Source organism: Mustela nigripes, chromosome 13 (assembly GCF_022355385.1).
Source record: "Mustela nigripes isolate SB6536 chromosome 13, MUSNIG.SB6536, whole genome shotgun sequence".
Taxonomy (NCBI): Eukaryota; Metazoa; Chordata; class Mammalia; order Carnivora; family Mustelidae; genus Mustela; species Mustela nigripes.
Genome location: NC_081569.1, coordinates 38,175,146 through 38,195,693, shown reverse-complemented (window position 1 = coordinate 38,195,693; position 20,548 = coordinate 38,175,146). Strand labels below are relative to the sequence as shown.

Sequence of the window (20,548 nt, the reverse complement as noted above, 5' to 3'; positions counted from 1 at the left end):
AAGAGAGTTAATTTCATTTTTGAAGTATTACTCAGACTTCTCCTTGTCGTCCTATGGACAGTTTCCACATCTGGGCTACTTTTGTTTTAATAGGGATATATGCTAAAATAATTTCCTTCCTACAATTGTTGAATGCTACCTGTTTCCTAATTTCTTTCATTTAAAGCATGGTCATAAAACAAAATTTGGAGATGAGCAGCCAAATTAGGAAAAAACTTTGCATATACACGTGACAAAGACCTATCCTTACTGTATATGCATAGAGTTCTTCAAATGACTAAAAAGTTGAATAACCCAGTAGAAAAAGAGCAAAAGATATGAATCTGAATAAAACAATTGAAAATATCCAGTAAACATGAGAAGATATTCATGCCATATAACATGAAACATAAATCAAAACAAGTCATTTTCCACCTGTCAGGTTGACTGAACTTAAAATGTTTGAAAAGTCCCAGGGTTAAAGATGGGAGAAAGAATACTATGTTGTCGTTAGAATTATAAATTGTGTAAATTTTTTGAAGGATGATTTGGCAGTATTTATCAAAATGTGAAATGCACTTACACTTTGATCATGAAATTCCACAGATACGCAAAAATAATGTGAAATGATCATGTCTAAAGCGCTATTTATAATTGCCTAAATGGAAGACAAGCTCTCTGTCCCTCAGGATAGTTCATAGTAGTTACAAATATTTGTTAAGCCAGTGAACTAGCATTCAGCAGCTTAAAAAATAAGTAAGGTATATTTGAAAAAAAATCAAGAAAAAATACAGAAGACTGAATAATATGACTACATTTACATTTTTTTTAATAGCTGGGGAGAAATAAAAGAATGCAGCATACCCTTGTGTGTGGAAAAAGAAAGTTCTTTGAAAAGATGCACAGTAACAGATAGCTGTGAATTCTGGGAAGAGGTCCAGGAGAGAGAGAGACCTTTAGTTATTTTATAATGCCTAGATTTGAATTTAATTAAAACAGTTCTCTGTGATAAAGAGGACTGACTTCATTGTGTTGAGAGACAGTGATAAACAACCAAATCCTTTCTCTTCCCCCAATCCACACAGTCCTCCTGCCCCTACTTCATCCTCATCCTTAAGAATAATGTTCTTCAGGAGAATTAGCTAAGGGTCTTCACTTTTCCTGGGGGATAGCTTTTGAGATAGAAAACAGATATGTGTGAAGTGGCCAGTTGGCAGTTGAGGGAAAAGCAAAGACTTTGTCCAGTACTGGCATTGTAGGGCCATATGCTAAGAACAAACCATTCTTTGGTTATGTCAATTAGCCGTTTAAAATAATTCAAATAAAACACGATATAAATATTATCATATCATATATAGGAATATTATTCGGCCATCAAAAAGAATGAAATCTTGCCATTTGCAGCAATGCAGATGGAGCTAGGAAGTATTATGCTAAGCAAAATACATCAGTCAGAGAAAGAGACCATATGATCTCACTCATATGTGGAATTTAAGAAAGAAAACATGAACATATGGGAAGGGGGAAAAGAAAAAAACGAGACAGGGAAATAAGCTATAAGTGACTCTTAATGACGGAGAACAAACTCAGGGCTGATGGACGGGGTGGTGGGGGGATGGGCTAGCTGGGTGGTGGGGATTAAAGAGGACACTTGTGATCAGCACCAGGTGTTGTGAATAAGTGATGGATCACTGAATTCTACTCGAGAAACCAATATTGCGCTACATGTTAACTAACAAAGTCTGAATAAATAAAAAAATAATAGTGCTATTGACACAATCTATCACACATTGTTGATGGCTGTACAAGTTGATACAATACCTAGGGACGTCAGGTCGAAAATATTTATTACTATTCAATATGAACGTATGCTTTCATTCAGCAATTCCACCTCAAGGAATAGATAAAAAATATATATGCACAGGTATCTAAAAATGAAATATTTCATTGCAACATTGTATTAGCAAAAGACTGGAAACAACCTATTCATTAATGATAGGCTGTTTCAATAAATAATGCATGTATAAAAAAATTAAAAAATTAAATCAGGTAAACATAATGGTATTTTCCGAAAGAAAATTTTGGTTTGAATTTCCTGGGTAATTATTCCAATTGCCTATTCCTCTTATAGAGAAAATAAGATTATTAAGTAGTCCTTATTTTCATGGCTAATTTGAGTGGAAACTTTGGGGTTTTTGATGGAATCTTTTTTAAAGAGGACTTTTGCCTTCTTGAAAGAGTCCCAGATATGTCTCTGTTCCCCCAGTGGCCAGAAAGCATGTTTTGTCACCTGGATTCAGCCAAAAAAAAGATCTTACTGTACGACTCACCTTTTCTAGTTCCCTACCATGTAAAATTTACCCAGCAGCATTTACTTCGTATTTTTTTTAATACTTCAGAAAGTTATTTAAAATGTTGAGATACATTGAAGTATCATTTTAGCCCTTAACGTAAAACTTAGTATTTATGTTTTTCCAGTTCCCATCTCCCCTCCTCTCATCACCTGTCCCCTGCCTCCACCTCCCCACAAGACTGCTTCTCGTGTCATAAACTTGTCCTTCATTTCACCTTTGAGGGCCCCTCATCAGTACTCTGGGTGTTCAGGAGCCCTATCTGGAGACACCCTGTGCCAAGTGATAAGCTCTTCTACCAGCTTTCCTACACGGTTCAGTAGGATGTTTTCTTAACTTTACTTCTGGTTTTTCCATCACCCCCCAGATTCTCCCTCTACATTTTTTTGTTCTCATCCAAATTCTCTGGTAGTGACCGTGGGCATTTCTTTCAGATGGAGATTATTTTACCTTTACCAGACATGAACCCATTGGCGTGTGTGGACAGATCATCCCGGTGAGTGAATCTCCTCACGCCTCCTATTTGTTTTCATTTGAACCAGTTCTCTTAAAGATACATAAAACCTGGACCTCAGTGAGGTATGCTTTCCATTAAGGGGGGGGGGGGGTGGGGGACAAACTGAGATCATGTTGTTGACGTATCTTTAACAGCCTCCCCTCAAATGCTTATTTGAACAGGTTAATAGGGTTTCGTCTCCGTTACCAGGAGTTGAGTTCTCAAGCCATGGAATTCTCATGATTAAAATAAGCAAAGCAAAGCCCAGTGTATTAATAACCTGCCCTTGGTTATGGATGTCCGTTCTGCTTATGGAAAATTAATGCTTTGTTATATTTGCTTGTTTATTTTTTAGAACTATGACTCACCATCTTTCCAGGCATATTGTTTTATATGGTCTTTTAATCCCATTCTTTCCCACTGTTTCTTTTCACAAGAATCTAGATAGAAGACTCTACAGAAGACACAGCAGTACAATTAACGTCACGGTCATAATTGAAACCATGCCGGGCTGTTGTATGTCTTGTAAAGGGAAATAGATGTAGTGCTTAGTGTTTGGATTGGAACATTAAACATTGTCTTTTTTTCCCCTCTCTCATACACAGCCTTGGCACTGTATAAAACATCATCGAATCTTCCAACAGTACTAGCTAATCATTCTGGCAGGATTTCGGGGGAGGCTCAAATTCAACTCTTAAACAGTAGAGACAAGAAGTGTTCTCTTTCCAAAATATAGGAGGAAGTCATCTTTGGCTTTGGGGGCGGGAGGGGTGGATACAAAGATTTTTGAGAGGTATTAGTATTTTTTTAAGTGATCAACAAGCTGCAGGTTTCTGTGAAATTTATTAGAGAATGAGACAGAAAATGAGAGGTTGGGTTTAGTTCTGCTGATCTTAACCTACCTAGGAAAATCTGCCGTAGATCAGGCCCCGGGTGAGGTCTGTCCCCTTCACTGCGGGAACTCAACCCTCCTCTTCTTGCCCTTCCCCGGAGGCAAGCTTGGAGCTCCAGCTTTCACCGACAGGACAAGAGCCACTTGTCAGCCAGCTCCGGCTCAATTACCGCACTCCAAGATTTATATACTGTAGATGGAATTAAAACATCACTGTGGACTCCCAAGTTTATAAACAACCAAGGGGAAAAGAAATTGGGTGTTTGGTGAAGGCAAGACACTTGTATATTTTTGCAAGCTTGCCAGGGCCAGTAAGAATCTTTCACGGGTGGCCGCTGAGATGCTTCAGGCAGAAACACATTGGGTCAAGGGCTGGAGCCAGGGGACCCGGATTTCTGCTTTCTTTCTTAATGAAATTATCAATGACACCTGATGGTACTCAGGTTCATCCCTGTGCTTATGTGACAATACGAGCCCAACATCCTTTTCAGAATCAGTTGAAACCATCTTAGGTCTTGAATTCAGATACTCCCCAATATTTCTCAGCATCCCATGTGTTTATTTTGCAATGGAAAGGAGATAAGTGAACAGTTTTGCATAGTCATCAGTCGAAGCGGTTTCTTTGTCGTCATCGTGTGCTTTGTGACCGTCCGTGCATATGAAGGAAAGGGATTTCCTCCCAGTACACATGGACTTAACATCCAGAGTTTTCTCCAGCTTGTCCACACTGAAGAGTTCTCTCCAGCCTGTCTGCAGTTCCTGGTGTAAAAACACAAATGCAAGAACAAGTTTTCGTGCCCAAGAACTTCCTGGAACCAAAGTCTAGTTTTAAAAACGAAGAAAATGACAACAATGAAAAACCCAACCAAAACAAAGCAAAAAACAGAGACTCCCTTTCACCCGGAGATTTCTTTTGGTGGGTCACTGGGATACAGTAATTTGCTGAACCGAGAAAAAAGGCGAGATTTTCAAGGCCAGTCCTGTTCTCTTCTTCATGAAGGAATTAAAATCTCCAAACATCTATGCTCTGTGGTGGGACAAGATTTATGTTGAGGAGTCATCTGAGGAATCCGAGCAGCCCCAGCTTGAAAACAAAGTGGTAGAGGAATATTTTTTCATTTATCAACCTTGAGTTTTTTCCTTTCAGTGGAACTTCCCCCTGCTGATGTTTGCTTGGAAAATTGCTCCGGCTCTTTGCTGTGGCAATACAGTAGTTATTAAGCCTGCAGAACAAACGCCGCTCAGCGCGCTCTACATGGGAGCCCTCATCAAGGAGGTAAGGGAAACCGCCTTTAGGAGTGACTCCCACTCCCCTTGTGGCTGGGGCCTACTGGGGCATATCCGATTTAATGTGCTTCATCAGCTTTCACAAGCCACATTTCCTCCAATTCTGTTTTGTTAGGCTGGCTTTCCGCCGGGAGTCATCAATATTTTGCCAGGATACGGGCCAACAGCTGGGGCAGCAATAGCGTCTCACGTTGGTATAGACAAGATTGCGTTCACAGGGTCAACGGAGGTAGGTACCCAAGAAGCTGTGGGAGGAGGAACGGTCCTGCGAGTGAGTAGAGGGTTGGAAAGAAAGCAGGATGTGTTATCGCTAGAGGCGGGACACTGAAAGAGAAATGAGTGCCAGGCCCTCAGAGGGGGCGGCATGGGTGCCATAGCTAGAACCCTTGTGACAGTGGAAGTCAAGTTGTGCGTTGTCCTTTCAGTGGTGTGGGTCTCAGAGTGTTTATCGTGATGCCATCTGTGGAAAACCTCTCCTGGGGGGGAAAAAAAGACCAAAAAACCCCACCCTATTATGTTTCGAAATAAAAGGAACACTTCCCAGAAGCAAAAAAACAAACAAACAAAAAATCAATCCCAGAAGCTGGGGTTCAAAACACTTTTCCGAGTCAAGGACATTAATGGCAGAAGCAGGTTAAGAAGCTGGAAATCCAGGGGCGCCTGGGTGGCTCAGTGGGTTAAGCCGCTGCCTTCGGCTCAGGTCATGATCTCAGGGTCCTGGGATCGAGTCCCGCATCGGGCTCTCTGCTCAGCAGGGAGCCTGCTTCCCTCTCTCTCTCTCTCTGCCTGCCTCTCCATCTACTTGTGATTTCTCTCTGTCAAATAAAAAAAAAAAATTTAAAAAAAAAAAAAAAAAAGAAGCTGGAAATCCAGACTCATCTGTAGTGGAGATGAAAATGGAAACACAGCTCTCTCTCCTCACTCTTTCACCAGATCCTGTAGATGCAGCTGGCATCTAACTATGCCCTTGAGCTTTAAGGGATGAGAAAGAGCAGGGGTCAGCAGACTTCTCCGGGAAAGGCCGGAGAGTTAATGCTGGAGACCTTGCAGTACTCTCATTTCTGCTGCGACTATGCTCTACCCTCGTGAACTAGGAGGCCGCAGCCTGGGGGAAGGTGCCAGCAGACCCTGGCCACAGGCCCATCGGACTTTGTTTATAGACACTGAAATTTGAATTTCACATAATTTTTTCACATCCCCAAATATTCATCGTCTTTTGATTCTCCTGCCCCCCACCATCATTTAAAAACACAATAACAGTTTTTAGTTTGCAGGACATAGTAAGATAGACAGTAGGCCAAATTTGGCTCATGGGCCATTGTTTATTGACCCTTGATAAAAAATTGTAAGTCCGCTTAAAAAGATGTATTCTGAAAGGCTACTCTAAATGTCTTGGATTCAAGTAACAGAGATGATAAAAAGAAGGTCTGATTTATTGTTTCAAGTAGAACTTCACAGATGACCTCCCTGTTGAACAAAGGATTTTTGCACATCTAGAACAGAGCTGCATCCCAGAAATACAATGAGCAACACTTGTAACTTAAAATTCGCTATTAGCCCCATTTAAAAAGTTTCAAAACAAGTGGAAGTAATTTTAACAATGTCTGTTATTTAATCTAGTATTTCCAAAATAATATTTCAACTCAGGATCAATGGAACAAGTCATTGTCCCAGAATTTTACATTCTCTTTTCAATACAAAGTCTTTGAAATCTGGCATGTAGTTTGCATTTGCAGCACGTGTCCATGCAGTTCAGCCCCTTTGTAAGTCTCTGTAGCCACCCAGAGGCTGGGGACTCCCACACCCGACCACTTGGGCTAGAAGGGCTTGACTATATCAGTGGATACAATTAACGATACTTAAATTGACTCATGTTAAAAAGTTTCATAAGAGATTGGTTAATAAACCTGAGTGTTAATTTATAGTTAGAGATTCTTGAGTTTTATGTTCGTAAAGAGTTAATCTTGTTTCCAAACCTCTTATTCTAGTTGTACTTGTTACAGTAATTTGCAGTTTTAATGAAATATATAAACCAAAACATGGGTCGGAAAGGAAATCATAGCTCCTATTTAAACTGAGTCCGGTGCTTTGAAAAGATTTGCTAAGGGCTAGATGCCTAAAAAACTGCAATCAACGAGGAGTGGGCAAGACAATTATAAGAACTTGGGGGAAAGCATAAAGCTAGATAGAATGTGCACCTGGCTGGCTTTGCAAATATTTTTAAGTCTTCACTCCGCTTTAAAGAAACTGAAACCAGAAATCTTAAACAGTATTTTAGGGGAATAGTTTCATCAGAAAGGAAAGGTAAACCCATAATTAAAGAAAAGTCCTTGGTTCTACATCCGAAAACGAGAGAATGAATGTACATATTTTTTAAATTAAAATGAAATATTTAAGGATCTTTCCTTGCTTTAACCTTTTTTTTCCAAAATTAACCAGTCATGGGGCACCTGCGTGGTTCACTTGGTTAAACATTTGACTCTTGATTTCTAAGCCTTTGACTCTTTTGTTTTTTTTTTAAAGATTTTATTTATTTATTTGACAGAGAGAGAATTCATAAGTAGGCAGAGAAGCAGGCAGACAGAGAGGGGGAAGCAGGCTCCAGGCTGAGCAGAGAGCCTGACTCGGGGCTGGATCCCAGGACCCTGAGATCATGACCTGAGCTGAAGGAAGAGGCTTTAGCCCGCTGAGCAACTCAGGCACCCCTAAGCCTTCAACTCTTGACTTTGGCTCAGGTCATGATCTTAGGGTCGTGAGATCTCGTCCTGCATCCGGCTCCGTGCTAGGTATGGAGACTGCTTAAGATTTTCTCTCTCCCTCCCTCTCTCTCTCCTCTCTCTCCCCTCTCTCTGCTTCTCCCACATTTGTATACATGCTCCCTCCTCAAAAATAAATCAGTTAATTAAATTAACCAGTCAGTGGTTCAGATTGAGCCAGTTAAGGGCTTCCTGCCGTACAATATCTTTTTTTAATAAAAACGAGATCATAATATATAAAATGAGATATAGCACCTTATATGTCAGTACTTACAGATCTTCTTCATTTATTTCATAGTTGAATAGCATATTCTTGGATCTCTGAATTATAGTTCAATTAAAACACCTGGGCTGTTTCCATAGTTTGGCTATTGTAGATAATGCCAATGTAGATAATCATGTAGGGATGCGCATATCCCTTCAAATCAGTATTTTTGTAGTCTGTGGGTAAATACCTAGTAGTGAAATTGCTGGGTCAAGGGTAGCTCTATTTTTTATTTTAAAGGCTTATTTATTTATTTGATGGACAGAGATCACAAGTAGGCCAAGAAGCAAACAGGGAGAGGAGGAAGCTAGCTCCCTGTCCAGCAGAGAGCCCGGTGTGGGGCTCGATCCCAAGACCCTGGGATCATGACCTGAGCCAAAGGCAGAGGCTTTAACCCACTGAACCACCCAGGCGCCCCAAGGGTAGCTCTATTTTTAACCTTTTGAGGAATCTTCATACTGTTTTCCAGAGTGGCTGTACCAAATTGCATTCCCACCAACAGTGTAAGAGGACTCCCCTTCCTCTTCATTCTCGCCAACACCTGTTGCTTCCCCTGTTGTTAATTTTAGCCATTCTGACTGGTGTGAGGTGGTATCTCACTGTGGTTTTGATTTATAGTTCCCTGATGATCAGTGATATTGACTAAGTTTATTTTTTTATAAATGAGTGTTCAGTTAGCACAACACTATTAAATAATCTAATCTATCCTTTTGCAGCTAATTTGAATACAACATTAACATTATATGATAAATTTCCATATAAACATGTTTTTGTTTTAGGACTCAAAATTTTATTTATCTCTTCTTTCACTGATGCCAGATTGCTTCAATTACTAGGTTTTAAAAAATGTTGCAATAGGGGCTCTCAAGTGGCTCAGTTGGTTAAGTGTCCAACTCTTGGGTTCTGCTCAGGTCATGCTCTCAGTGTCCTGGGATCCAGCCCCACTTCGGGCTCCCCACTCAGTGGGGAGTCTGCTTCCCCTCTCTCTTTCCCCTGCCGCTCGTTCTGCTCTCGTGCTCTCTGTCTCTCTCTTTTGCTCTACAATGAATAAATCAGTCTTTTAAAAAAGATGTTTCAAGATGGCAGGCAAGGTACCCTTTTATTTGGTTTTCAAAACCTTTCAGCTATTCTTGTCTATCCTTTCAGCTAAAATTTCAAATTGATTTTCTAAATACTTTGCTTTCCTCCTAAAAACTCTGGGAACTTTGGTGTTACATTATCTGTCTGTACTAAATCAGGGTGAGTGCTTCTGCACAAGACTGATTTCTTGTATAGGAGCGCCATGCAAATCTCTTCGTTTACATGTCAGTCCCATAGGTTTTTTGAAGTCACAAAGTCACGTATTGGCAAGTTATATTGACGGGTGACCCAGTCATTCAGGCTGGTCGTTGTTTTTTGTCCAGTCTCGTGAACTCTCATCCTATGTATTCCCAGCTTAGCATTCAGCCAGAGACTCAAGGGGAACCCCTTGCCAATTTCCAGACCTCCTTCTCTCTGTCTGGTACTAAGCCCCTCACCTTTAAGCCAACACAGCCTCTGTGAACTCCAGTCTTTTTCCTCAGTTTAGTGAGACCACCCTGTTCTACTTTGATCTTCCCATCCCATGCTGCAATCGAGAAAGTCTTTTGCCAAAAAAGGCTTCCCTTATTCATTTCTCTCTTCTAGGATCCCAGTCCCGTACTGCCTGCTGACCAGTTTGAAGAAAGCTGTTTCATGTACTTTTCTAGTTGTTTACATTGGGAAGCCAATTTCAGGGCCATTATTCCATCATGACCAGAAGCAGAAGTCTTTGTGGCATCTTCTGATTAGCAGATCTCTAATTCCCATAGTTTGTCCATGTCCTCATTGCCTCAGATTGGATAGATCGTGATCAGTAAGCTTATAAATTTATTTAATTTCTGACCATATACGGAGGTTTTAGGGAGGCATTCTCTTTGGAGTCTATCTTGGGCATTCTTCTCACTACCTCAAGTAGTATCTGATGTGTAGTCAACATGCATTATAAATATTTGTTAGACCCATGAAGGAGGAAGGACTGCATTGGGCGGGTGGCGGGGGGGCTAGATCTCAGAGCTAGAGGCAATGATTATGCTAGGCTCAGCACGAGTGTACCTACCATCGGCCACCATACAACACTATCACGATGTCATTAGTTCAAGATATTTTAAGTTTAAATGAAAAGCTACTTCATTCAGAGACAAGAATATTTAAGAAAAAGATAATTCTACATCTTAATTCCATGTTTCATATTCACAACTGGTGGAAACGTAGGCCTGTCTCCCTTTTTTGTCTTGGGGGAGAATGAAATGGTGGCGATATGGGGACCAGTGGACACAAAGGCCTTGGAGGACAGTAACCCCAGACGCGAGGACCCTTGTGAGTAATGTGTTGCTTGATACTGGCAGATAAGCAACAAATACGGGAATCCATTCCGTTCTCAGAATCGTTTCCCAAGCTTGATATTAAGGACAAGGACTTTCAAAAAGCTCGATCCGTGTTTTGCTGGGATGTAAAATAGGACATTGGGTTTCAGTGTTTGTCCCTCAAAAGCAAAGGCAGTTTTCATTTTTCTGTCATTTCAGACAGCTCTACATTTTACAGGCATTGAAGTTCCAGAATTGTAGATTTTATGCTAAATCAGTGTGTATCCTTAACAGTTTCTTTGGAAGTGAAAAGCCTTATAGAGATGGGGTGAGGGGAACAGCCCTAAGAACCTAAATCATGCCAGATAGGACGTATCAAGAAGTTGGTATGTGTTTGATTTCCTAGTGCCCTGAACACTTGGTAGAGGGAACCAACACTGGATAGCAGATGTTCAGTGACTGCGAAACATGGATTCCCAGCATTCTAGTGGGAGTAGTTCACATTCAAAGGAATCAAAGATATGCCAGAGTTAGGTAAAATATTAGGTTTAATCCTGTACCTATTCCTCATAAATCATCTTTCTACTCCTTAGAGTATGTTATTCTCCCTTTTCTTCAGGCCGGATTAATCTCTATCTCTATCCAGTGGCTTCTCATAACCCAAAGTTAATCACTGAGCCAAACCATCAGTAATCAGTCCAGTCAGTCTCATTATCACAAAGACCTCCTCATAGACTCTTTACCTTAAGAATTTTAGAGATTTAATGTCGTTCAGCTTGAGTTAATTTCTTTCAGTCCTTTATTGAGAGCCTCTTAAAGGGAATTAAAGTCCTCCTCTTTTGCTAAATGAAAGCTTGAAAGAACACTGCATCATAACTCCATACTTTGCCTCTTTAAAAAAACCAAAGGTGGTAAAACAAAACAAAAGAACGAGATCACTTTTTCGGTAAGAAATTCCAAGCACAGTCTTCAAGTCACACTAAAAGTAATCAAGATTAAATAAGATATGTTAGATCCATATAGAAAACTAGGCATAATTTCACTCTCTTTAATAGTGGTGTGGATTTGTTCACAGTACATGTGATTATTTTATCCTTCTAGCCCTCGAATGCCTACCTGAAAATAAGGGATGAAAGTATCGAATTCATGGATTGTGAAGACATAATCTAACATAAGTAACATTTTTAGGACAGGGCCTGATTCTTAGTAAAGTACCAGTAAATATTAGCTGTCATTGTTTTCTATTTTTTTTAATTACAGCTATCAATTTATTTATTTTCAGAAAAACAGTATTCATTATTTTTTCACCACACCCAGTGCTCCACGCAATCCGTGCCCTCTATAATACCCACCACCTGGTACCCCAACCTCCCCCCCCCCGCCACTTCAAACCCCTCAGATTGTTTTTCAGAGTCCATAGTCTCTCTTGATTCACCTCCCCTATTTGTTTTTAAATAAAATTTATAGAAGAATTTATCCTTGGGAAAGTGGGTAGAATAGAAGGAGCTGGATTTAACCAACCTGGGGTCAAGTTCCAAATTTCCTGCTCTGTTTCCTTTGGCAAATTATTTAGTCTTTCTGACCCCTCGTTTCTTCCTCTAGTAAGAGGGGCTATGAGTAACTCCTAACTCCTGCTGTCCTCTGGTGGTTTTACTTTCCATTTGTTTTAGGGGTTTTATAAATAGTTTACAAATATTTTTGTCTTCTAATAAATGTGGGGGTGTTTTTGTTGTTCTATTTTACTTTTTTGAAAGATTGCCCAGGTACTTGCTTGGATAAACTGATTGTAAATCTTCCCCTCTTTTTTTAAGTGGCATAGTGTACTTGATTTAGAGAGCGTGCTTGAAGAGGACACTTGGTACCTATTAAAGAACTTGTGTATGATTCCATTGTAGCAGAGAGCAAGGGCCGCTCCCACAACCTGTGTTTGCTGGAACCAAATCCCAGCTCAGGGAGAATTTCTTTGCAGCAAAGTGTAACGTGATTGCCATGTTCTCCAGTAGTTCTTCAAGGACTCCCTCTCCTGTGGGAATTGGGGAGAGGGTCGCAGCTGATAATGGAAGGGCTTGTGTAATACAGATTCCTGGGTACCACCCAAGAGCTTCTAAGTCAGAACCACTGGAGACAAGGCCCAGGAATTCTCATTTTAGTAAGTTTTTCTAGGGAATCTTACATTCACTAACTTGTAGGAATCACTGGTTTATACATAGTTGGACTAGTTGGGTCATACTTCAGAACGTGTTCCGAGGCCTGGTTAAGAAAACAGCTACAACTCTGAGTTTGTTAACCTGTGCCAGAGAGAACATTTGTGTGAACTGATAGATGTCACAGTGTTACTCTGTCTGTAAGTTCATTCCAGGGATCGTATCTCTTCTAAGCACCAGAAGGGGAAAAGGTGAATTCAGAATCAGTTTAGCACAGCCATCATATCCAAACAGACTCATAATTTCTCAAAGAGAAACAACAAAAAGGGCCCATATTTTATTTTATAAATAAAATAATTTTTTTTTTTACTAACATATAATGTATTATTTACTTCAGGGATACAGATCTGTGAATCATCAGACTTACACAGGTCACAGCACTCACCATAGCACACACCCTCCCCAATGTGTAGCCTATCCCAGCCTCCCTATCCCTTCCCTCTCTTCCTCTTCCCTCCAGCAACCCTCTGTTTCCTGAGATTTAGAGTCTCTTATGGTTTGTCTCTCCCTAGTCCCATCTTGTTTCATTTTTTTCCTTCTTTCCCCCCATGGCCCCTCATCCTGTCTCTTAAATTTATCATATCAGTGAAATCATATGATCATTGTCTTTTTCTGATTGACTTATTTCACTTAGCACAATACCCTCTAGTTCCATCCATGTCATGCAAATGTCAAGATTTTTTGTTTTTTTGATGGCTGCATAGTATTCCATTGTATATACATCATCTTTATCCGTTCATCTGTTGATGGACATCTATGTTCTTTCCATAGTTTGGCTATTGTGGACATTGCTGCTATAGACACTAGGGTGCAGGTGCCCTTTCGGATCATTACATTTGTATCTTTGGGGTAAATAAATACCCAGTAGTGCAATTGCTGGGTCTTAAGGTAGCTCTTTTTCAACTTTTTGAGGAACCTCCATGCTGTTTTCCAGAGAGGCTGCACCAGCTTGCATTCCCACCAACAGTGTAGTAGGATTCCCTTTTCTCCGCATCCTCGCCAACACCTGTTGTTTCCTGTCTTGTTAATTTTAGCCATTCTGACTGGTGTGAGGTGGTATCTCACTGTGGTTTTGATTTGTACAAAGGGCCCATATTTTATTTAGAAGTCTACAAACCTTTCCAAAAGCTCACACATACTACAGAACTATGCAACATTGGTTATCAGGAAAACCCTGGCGGAACACAGGGGTACTCATTGCCAGTTCTGCTGTGATTATATTTCTCTCTACTGTGTGAGCTGACACTCACACAATGCCCCTGTAAAGAGCTAAGCCTTCTCTTATTTCCACATGCTACACCTCAGGAACAAGCGCCATAGCAAGTCCTCTGCCACAGCAAGTCCTCTGCCACTTCGTCTGTGTGTAGCTAATGACACTCTTCTTCCTCCCCTCCCTAGATCCTGGAGCAGCCCTGGAGCCCCGAAAGGCCTGCATGGGCTTGCCAGCTCCCCAAGAGAAAGGACTTTGATAATCTTAGAACTCAGAGTCCCCTTTCATTCGGTTAACATTGGGACTCTCTACTATGTGCTGGGCCCCAGTTAAGATGCCCTTATGTCACTTCTTGTTTGACAAATGACCTTGGGGTTCCCCTAGCACAGAGAGTTGAAGATCCCCCAAGTTCTTCATGAGTGTCCTCCTCCCTCTCTTTACTAGTTCTTCTGTGCTTCAGACCTGTTCTGCAGAGGGTTCTCCGGGCTTAGCACAGCTCCAAGGTCATGGAATTATCCTATGTAACCCCTGCAGAGGTGGTTCAGTGAAGCCCAGAGAATCAACTCATGGATTCATTAAAGACTTTACACTCCAGGCTTAGCTGATCAGATTTTCTTCTTATAAGCAATTTCTTTTGCCCTTTTCTGCATAAAAGCACTATTCCTCAGGGAGGGTATAGGTTCATTTCAGTCATTCACTGATAACTATTGGTTTCTGAACTTAGCATTAACTAATCAAAGGTAGTTAATGGCAAGTTCAGAAACCAATAGTTATGACTGACAAGCTCCAACTCTTCTTTCCTATAAGACCTTCAGTACAAAAGATTTTTCACCTGGAGTAACGTAATCAGTCCCTTTAATGTTTCATTTATCAATATGAAATAATCCAATGAGGGAAACAAGATAGTATGTCATTTAGAATATTTCCTTGGAATAGTTCACTCTAATTACTGACCTCTTTTTTGAGCTTAGACTTCTGCTTTCTAACTGCAGAGTGGACACCTCCACCTGGATGTCCAGATTCCTCCAGTTCATGGACAGGTCAGTTCATGAGCTGGCCCCGCACCTTCCCCTATCTCCAGCCTTCCCAGACCACCTGCAAAGCCCTGCATGTGCCATGCCTTCCTGTTCTGTGACCTTGCCCCTTGCGCATGCTGCTTCTGCTGTCGGAGCACCCTCCTTTCTGTTATCTGCCCTGCGAGCTCTACCATCCGTGCAGGTTAATGAGAACTGGTCTACTTCTCTAGTGAGTGTGGTGCTTCGTTCTTACTGAGTCTGATTATCTCAAATGTTGCCTCTTTCTAGTTCTTTGGCCTCTGATCTGTTCTGTATTTTCACCACCTTGGCTCTCCCTTAAGTTTCTTTTTTATCTCATCACTACTTCTCTCTCCCTGTCAAGCTCAAATTGTCTTAAAATTTAATTGATTTATTCCTAATGCATTTTACTTTAATTAAAACCATCAAATCGTATTTTAAATAGCCAAGTAAATTCAATATAATTTCCCCAATAACAGCCCAGAAAGGAAAACAAAAAGATGAATGGCATAATTACTCTGATAAAGTAACCCTTTCATTGTTTAATGTATCTTTATTGACAGCTTTATTGTGGTGTAATTGATATATAGTAAATGTTACAATTTGATATGTCTTGATGTATGTATCTACCCATGAAACCCTTACTACGTTCAGATAGCAAATACATCCATCACCCTTGGAAGTTTCCTGCTGGCCCTTTGCTATCTCTCTCCTCTCTCCCTCCACACCCTTCCCATTCCCAGGCACTGATCTGCTTTTTCCCATTGCAGATCATTTGCATTTTTTTTGTATTTCACGTAAATAGAAACACGCTGTATGTCCCGTTCTGTCTGGTTGTTCTTACTCACACATTAATTTTGAAATCCATCCTTGTTGTGTATCTCGGTAATCATTCCTCCTTATTGCTGAGCCATATTCCATTTTATGGATATATCACAATTTGTTCATACATTCAGCTGCTCGTGGACATTTAGGTGGTTTCTAGTTTGGAACTATTATCAATAAAATTTCCTATGAACACTTCATGTGCAAGTTTTTGTGCATCTGTGTGTGTGTGTGTGTGCATTACCTAGAAATGGAATGGCTGGATCATATGGTAGATTAAGAAACTACCAAACAGTTTTCCAAAGTGGCTGTACCATCTTACATTCCTTCCAGCAATGTATAACATTTCCAGCTCCCCTACATCTTCTCTAGCATTTGGTATGATTGGTCTTTTTAATTTTAGCCATTCTAATAAATGTGTAGTATTATCTCAATATAGTGGAGATTTAAAAAACTTTTTAAATTTAATTTTATTTTTTCAGTGTTCCAAGGTCCATTGTTTATGCGCCATACCCAGTGCTCCATGCAATACATGGCCTCCTTAATACCCACCACCAGGTTCACCCATCCCCCCACCCCCCACCACTCCAAAACCTCAGTTTGTTTCTCAGAGTCCACAGTCTCTCATGGTTCATCTCCCCCTCTGATTTCCCCCAATTCACTTAATTCTTTCCTTCTCCTAACGTCCTCCATGTTATTCCTTATGCTTCACCAGTAAGTGAAACCATATGATAATTGACTTTCTCTGCTTGATTTATTTCACTTAGCATAATCTCCTCAGTCTTGTCCATGTTGCTACAAAAGTTCATCCTTTCTGATGGAGGCATAATATTCCATTGTATATATGGACTATATCTTCTTTATCCGTTCATCTGTTGAAGGGCATCTTGGCTCTTTCCACCATTTGGTGATTGTGGCCATTGCTGCTATGAACATTGGGGTACAGATGGCCCTTCTTTTCACTACATTTGTATCTTCAGGGCAATATATATATATATATATATATATATATATATATATATAGCTTGGGAACTTTTGACTATGCACCACATTTTAAGTTTTTTAAAATTATAGAAGCCCATTTAAAAACATTTTGCTACAAATTTATTCCATAAATATATAATTAGTACCAAATTCCACCTATTCATTAGCTTTCTGAGCCTGTTTTCTATGAAATGGGGAGAGTGACAGCAACTTTACGAAGTGGTTGTGAACATTAAACTAGACAGCACCTGCAGAAGATCCTGTTAATATGTTAGCCCCATTACTAGCTTACAAGTGAGTCTTCCGGACTGTGGGTTGAAATCAGACATTGTACATGTTATCCTTAATGGTGTTTGAAATTAGGTAACAATCAGTTCAAACCTTGTCATGAGATAGATCAATGTAGCATACCATGTGACATAATTGGAAGTGGGTTCCTTCAATTTTTTTTTAATTTTATTTAAATATTTTATAGATCTCAGTGTATCAGTTGAGGGTCTTTCCCTTTATTCTTAGGATCCTATCACCTGTGTATGTGTGTGCATTATATAGAGGTAGTTGATTTTATGTGGTGTTTCCATTGCACATGTTTTACTTTTGGATTCTGGCCCTCCTCCCTATAATGTTAATTTCTGAAACACTGAGTGCAGACATATTGACAGCTGTGGTCCTGCCATAGAGTAAAGCACTTGCTTTGCGGATGGAGAACCTGAAAGACAGGCTGTTTCCAGTACTTACTCATTATATGTTAGCCCCCATTTTAAGAATTCAGTTTATTTAAACTAAAACAAAAGCAATTTACTCTTTTCTCCCACTCCCCACCCCCTGCTTCTGGCAGTCACCCGTCTGGTCTCTGTATCTATGAACTTGGTATATATACAAACATCTACATCTACATATATGTATACATATATATACACACCACACACATATGTTGTGTGTATATATATGTACCTACACACACATATCTGATATTTCTTTTGATGGCAAGCATTATATGTTTGTATGTGTATATATATATATATATATATATATATATATATACATACATATAAAATATAATTATTTTAGATTCTACATATAAGAGAACTCATATAGTATTTGTCTCTCTCTGATTTATTTCACTTAACATAATGCCCTTGAAGTTCATCCATGTTGTCAGAGAGAGCAAGAGTTTGGTATTTTTATGGCTGAATAATATTCCATTATTCACATATATGCACAATTTTTTTATCTAATCATCCACTGATAGACACATAGGATTTTTCCATATCTTAGCTATAGTAAAGAAGGCTGCAGTGAGGGTGCAGATACATGTTTTCCAGTTAGTGTTTTTGTTTTCTTCAGATAAGCACCCAGAAGTGGGATTGTTGGATCATACAGTAGTTCTATCTTTAATTTTTTTAGGAACCTCCACACTGTTTTTCATAATGATTGCACCAATTTATATTCCCACCAAGAGTGCCTAAGGGTTGCCATTTCTCCATGTCCTTGCCAACACTTGCTGTGTCTAGTATTTTTGATGCTAGCCATTCTGACAGGTGTGAAGTGATATCCCATTTTGGATTTGATTTGTGTTTCCCTCTTAATGAGTGATAGTGAGCATCTTTTCATGTGTGTGTTGGTCTTCTTTGATGAAGTGTGTTTTAATCTTTATCCATTTTTTACTGTTTTGTTGTTTTATTGATGAATTTTTAAAGTTCTTTGTGTATTCTGGATACAAGTCCATTATGCTTTGCAAATATTTTCTCCTAGTCTTTGACTTATCTTTTAGTTTTCTTAACGGTGTCTTTTGCAGAACAGAAGTTCTTAATTTTCATGACATCCAATTTGATTCATTAATTTTTTAATTTTATGGATCAGGCTTTTAGTTTCATGCCTAAGGAATTTTCACCTAACTTAACACCACAAATATATTCTCTTATGCTCCCTTCTAGAAATTTTTTAGTTTCATGTTTAACATTTAGGTCTTTGATCTGTTTTTAGTTAATTTTTGTGCATGTTGTAAGGCGAAGAACTAAATTCTTTTTTTAAAAAATTATTTATTTATTTTTAAAGATTTTACTTATTTATTTATTTGACAGAGAAAGAGAGAGATCACAAGTTAGCAGAGAGAGGCAGGCAGAGGAGGAGGGGGACGCAGGCTCCCTGCTGAGCAGAGGCCAATGTGGGGGCTCAATCCCAGGACCCTGAGATCATGACCTGAGCCAAAGGCAGAGAGGCTCAACCCACTGAGCCAACCAAGTGCCCCAGTCTTCTTTCCTTTTCTTTTTTTTTTAAGTCGATAATAAGAGTTCCAGCACCATTTCTTGAAAAGACAGTTTTTTCCTGCTGAATTGGCTTTGTGCGTTTCCCAGGAAGCAGCTGTCCTTATTTGTACGGGTCTTTTTCTAGTTCTGTTTTGTTCCACTGCTCATGTGTCTGTCCCTTCACCAGTACCACACTATTTTCTTTCATTACTGTAACTTTATATAACATAGGAAATTCTTTATCTTAACAGGAGATCATTGAAAACTAAATATGAAATTTTCATAGATGCAGATCTTCAATGGAGGGAACAGAGAGAGAGAGAGAGAGAGATGAGATGAGAATTTGAGAACAAGAATGAGGTGGAAGGTGGCCCTGTGAGGAGTTTTGCCCTTAGGAGTACTCAGAGCAGTCAGCCAGCCCATTGCAGTGGGCATGGAGCAAATTTCCCTGAATTCTTCCAACTCAGTCTCTATTTGCTCTTTCTCTCCCTAGAGAGACTGGCATTCACTTGCAGGAGAACCACTCCTCGGGCCTCTGGAATATCTCCTAGTTTCTTCAGAATGATATCACTGATAGACCATAGAAGACCTGAGGAAGAAGCACCTGTCTAGAATATGAAGGCCAATTTACAATTACACATATTAATGGTGGTGGGTAGAGAATATTCACGGGCAAATCAAATGATCGCGTAATTCTCAAACTCCCGTTCAGCTTGCTTTCATCAGTTTTTTTTTTTTTTAACTTCTTTATTCATCTATTGTTGTTTAACTTTGTAGCTCCTTGGGAAACTGTATAGATTCTTCCAGAGGAAACATGTCACTTCAATACAGATTATTACATGGCTCCTGATCTGCTTGCCCTAGGGAGAGGGGACTCACTGGGACATCACAGAATGTCTGCAGCAGTAACAAGAAGCTTATTTGAGGTGGCTGCTTTCCATTTTACTTTAGCAAAAGGGCTTTGAAAAACAAACAGTTCCTCAGATTAAAGACCGGATTAATTTCTCCTTATACAGCTAAGTACATAAGCGATGCATGTAAATATTTAATAAGTGAATATAAAAGGGCTCTTATAAACACAGAGTCAATAAACAACCTCAAGCAAGGACAGGAAGGCAGTTTGCACTTTGCTTGGTGTGGTGTTTTCTTTATTCAATTAGATGAACAAACCATGATTTCATCATTAGTCAACAAGATAGTAGAGAGACCATCAAAGCAAACTACAGGAGAGTCCAGACTGATTCGTGCCAAGCAAATGTTTGTAGCTAACAGCTGTATTAGCACTGCGTCTCATTCACGCAGCCGGGGCTCTCCTCGCACTTCCTAAGTGGGAGGAATGTCATGTCGCACGGTGCTGTCGCCCTTGCTGCTGCTGGAGGCAGAAATTGGGGCAGCGCTCGCTCGCTTGCTCTCTCTCTCACTCTCACTCTCTCATAGCCTCACCACCTCTCTGTTGGTGGGGGAAGCAGCCTGCTGGAGTTTTCACTCTTTTTTAAAAAAGTTAATGGGCCTCTTCCTAAGGGTGTATGAGTCCACGAGCAAACAAACCATCTAAAAACTTGAACCAAAAATACCAGTTCGATGGGTCAGTGCCTCTGGATATACAGGTTTTAAATTCTCTTTTTTTTCCTTTTCTTAATACTTAAGTCAAAA

The 20,548-nt window shown here is 39.9% G+C and overlaps 1 protein-coding gene across 2 annotated transcripts in view; it reads left to right on the top strand.

The window, feature by feature from the left end:
- The window catches only part of ALDH1A2 (aldehyde dehydrogenase 1 family member A2), a 93,171-nt gene that overhangs the window by 51,962 nt on the left and 20,661 nt on the right, over window positions 1–20,548 (top strand). For both annotated transcript variants that reach the window (XM_059372011.1, XM_059372010.1), the window contains 3 exons: window positions 2,765–2,826; window positions 4,866–4,994; window positions 5,121–5,234. In XM_059372011.1, the coding sequence (XP_059227994.1) occupies window positions 2,765–2,826; window positions 4,866–4,994; window positions 5,121–5,234 (305 nt within the window). The remainder of the gene's footprint in view (window positions 1–2,764; window positions 2,827–4,865; window positions 4,995–5,120; window positions 5,235–20,548) is intronic.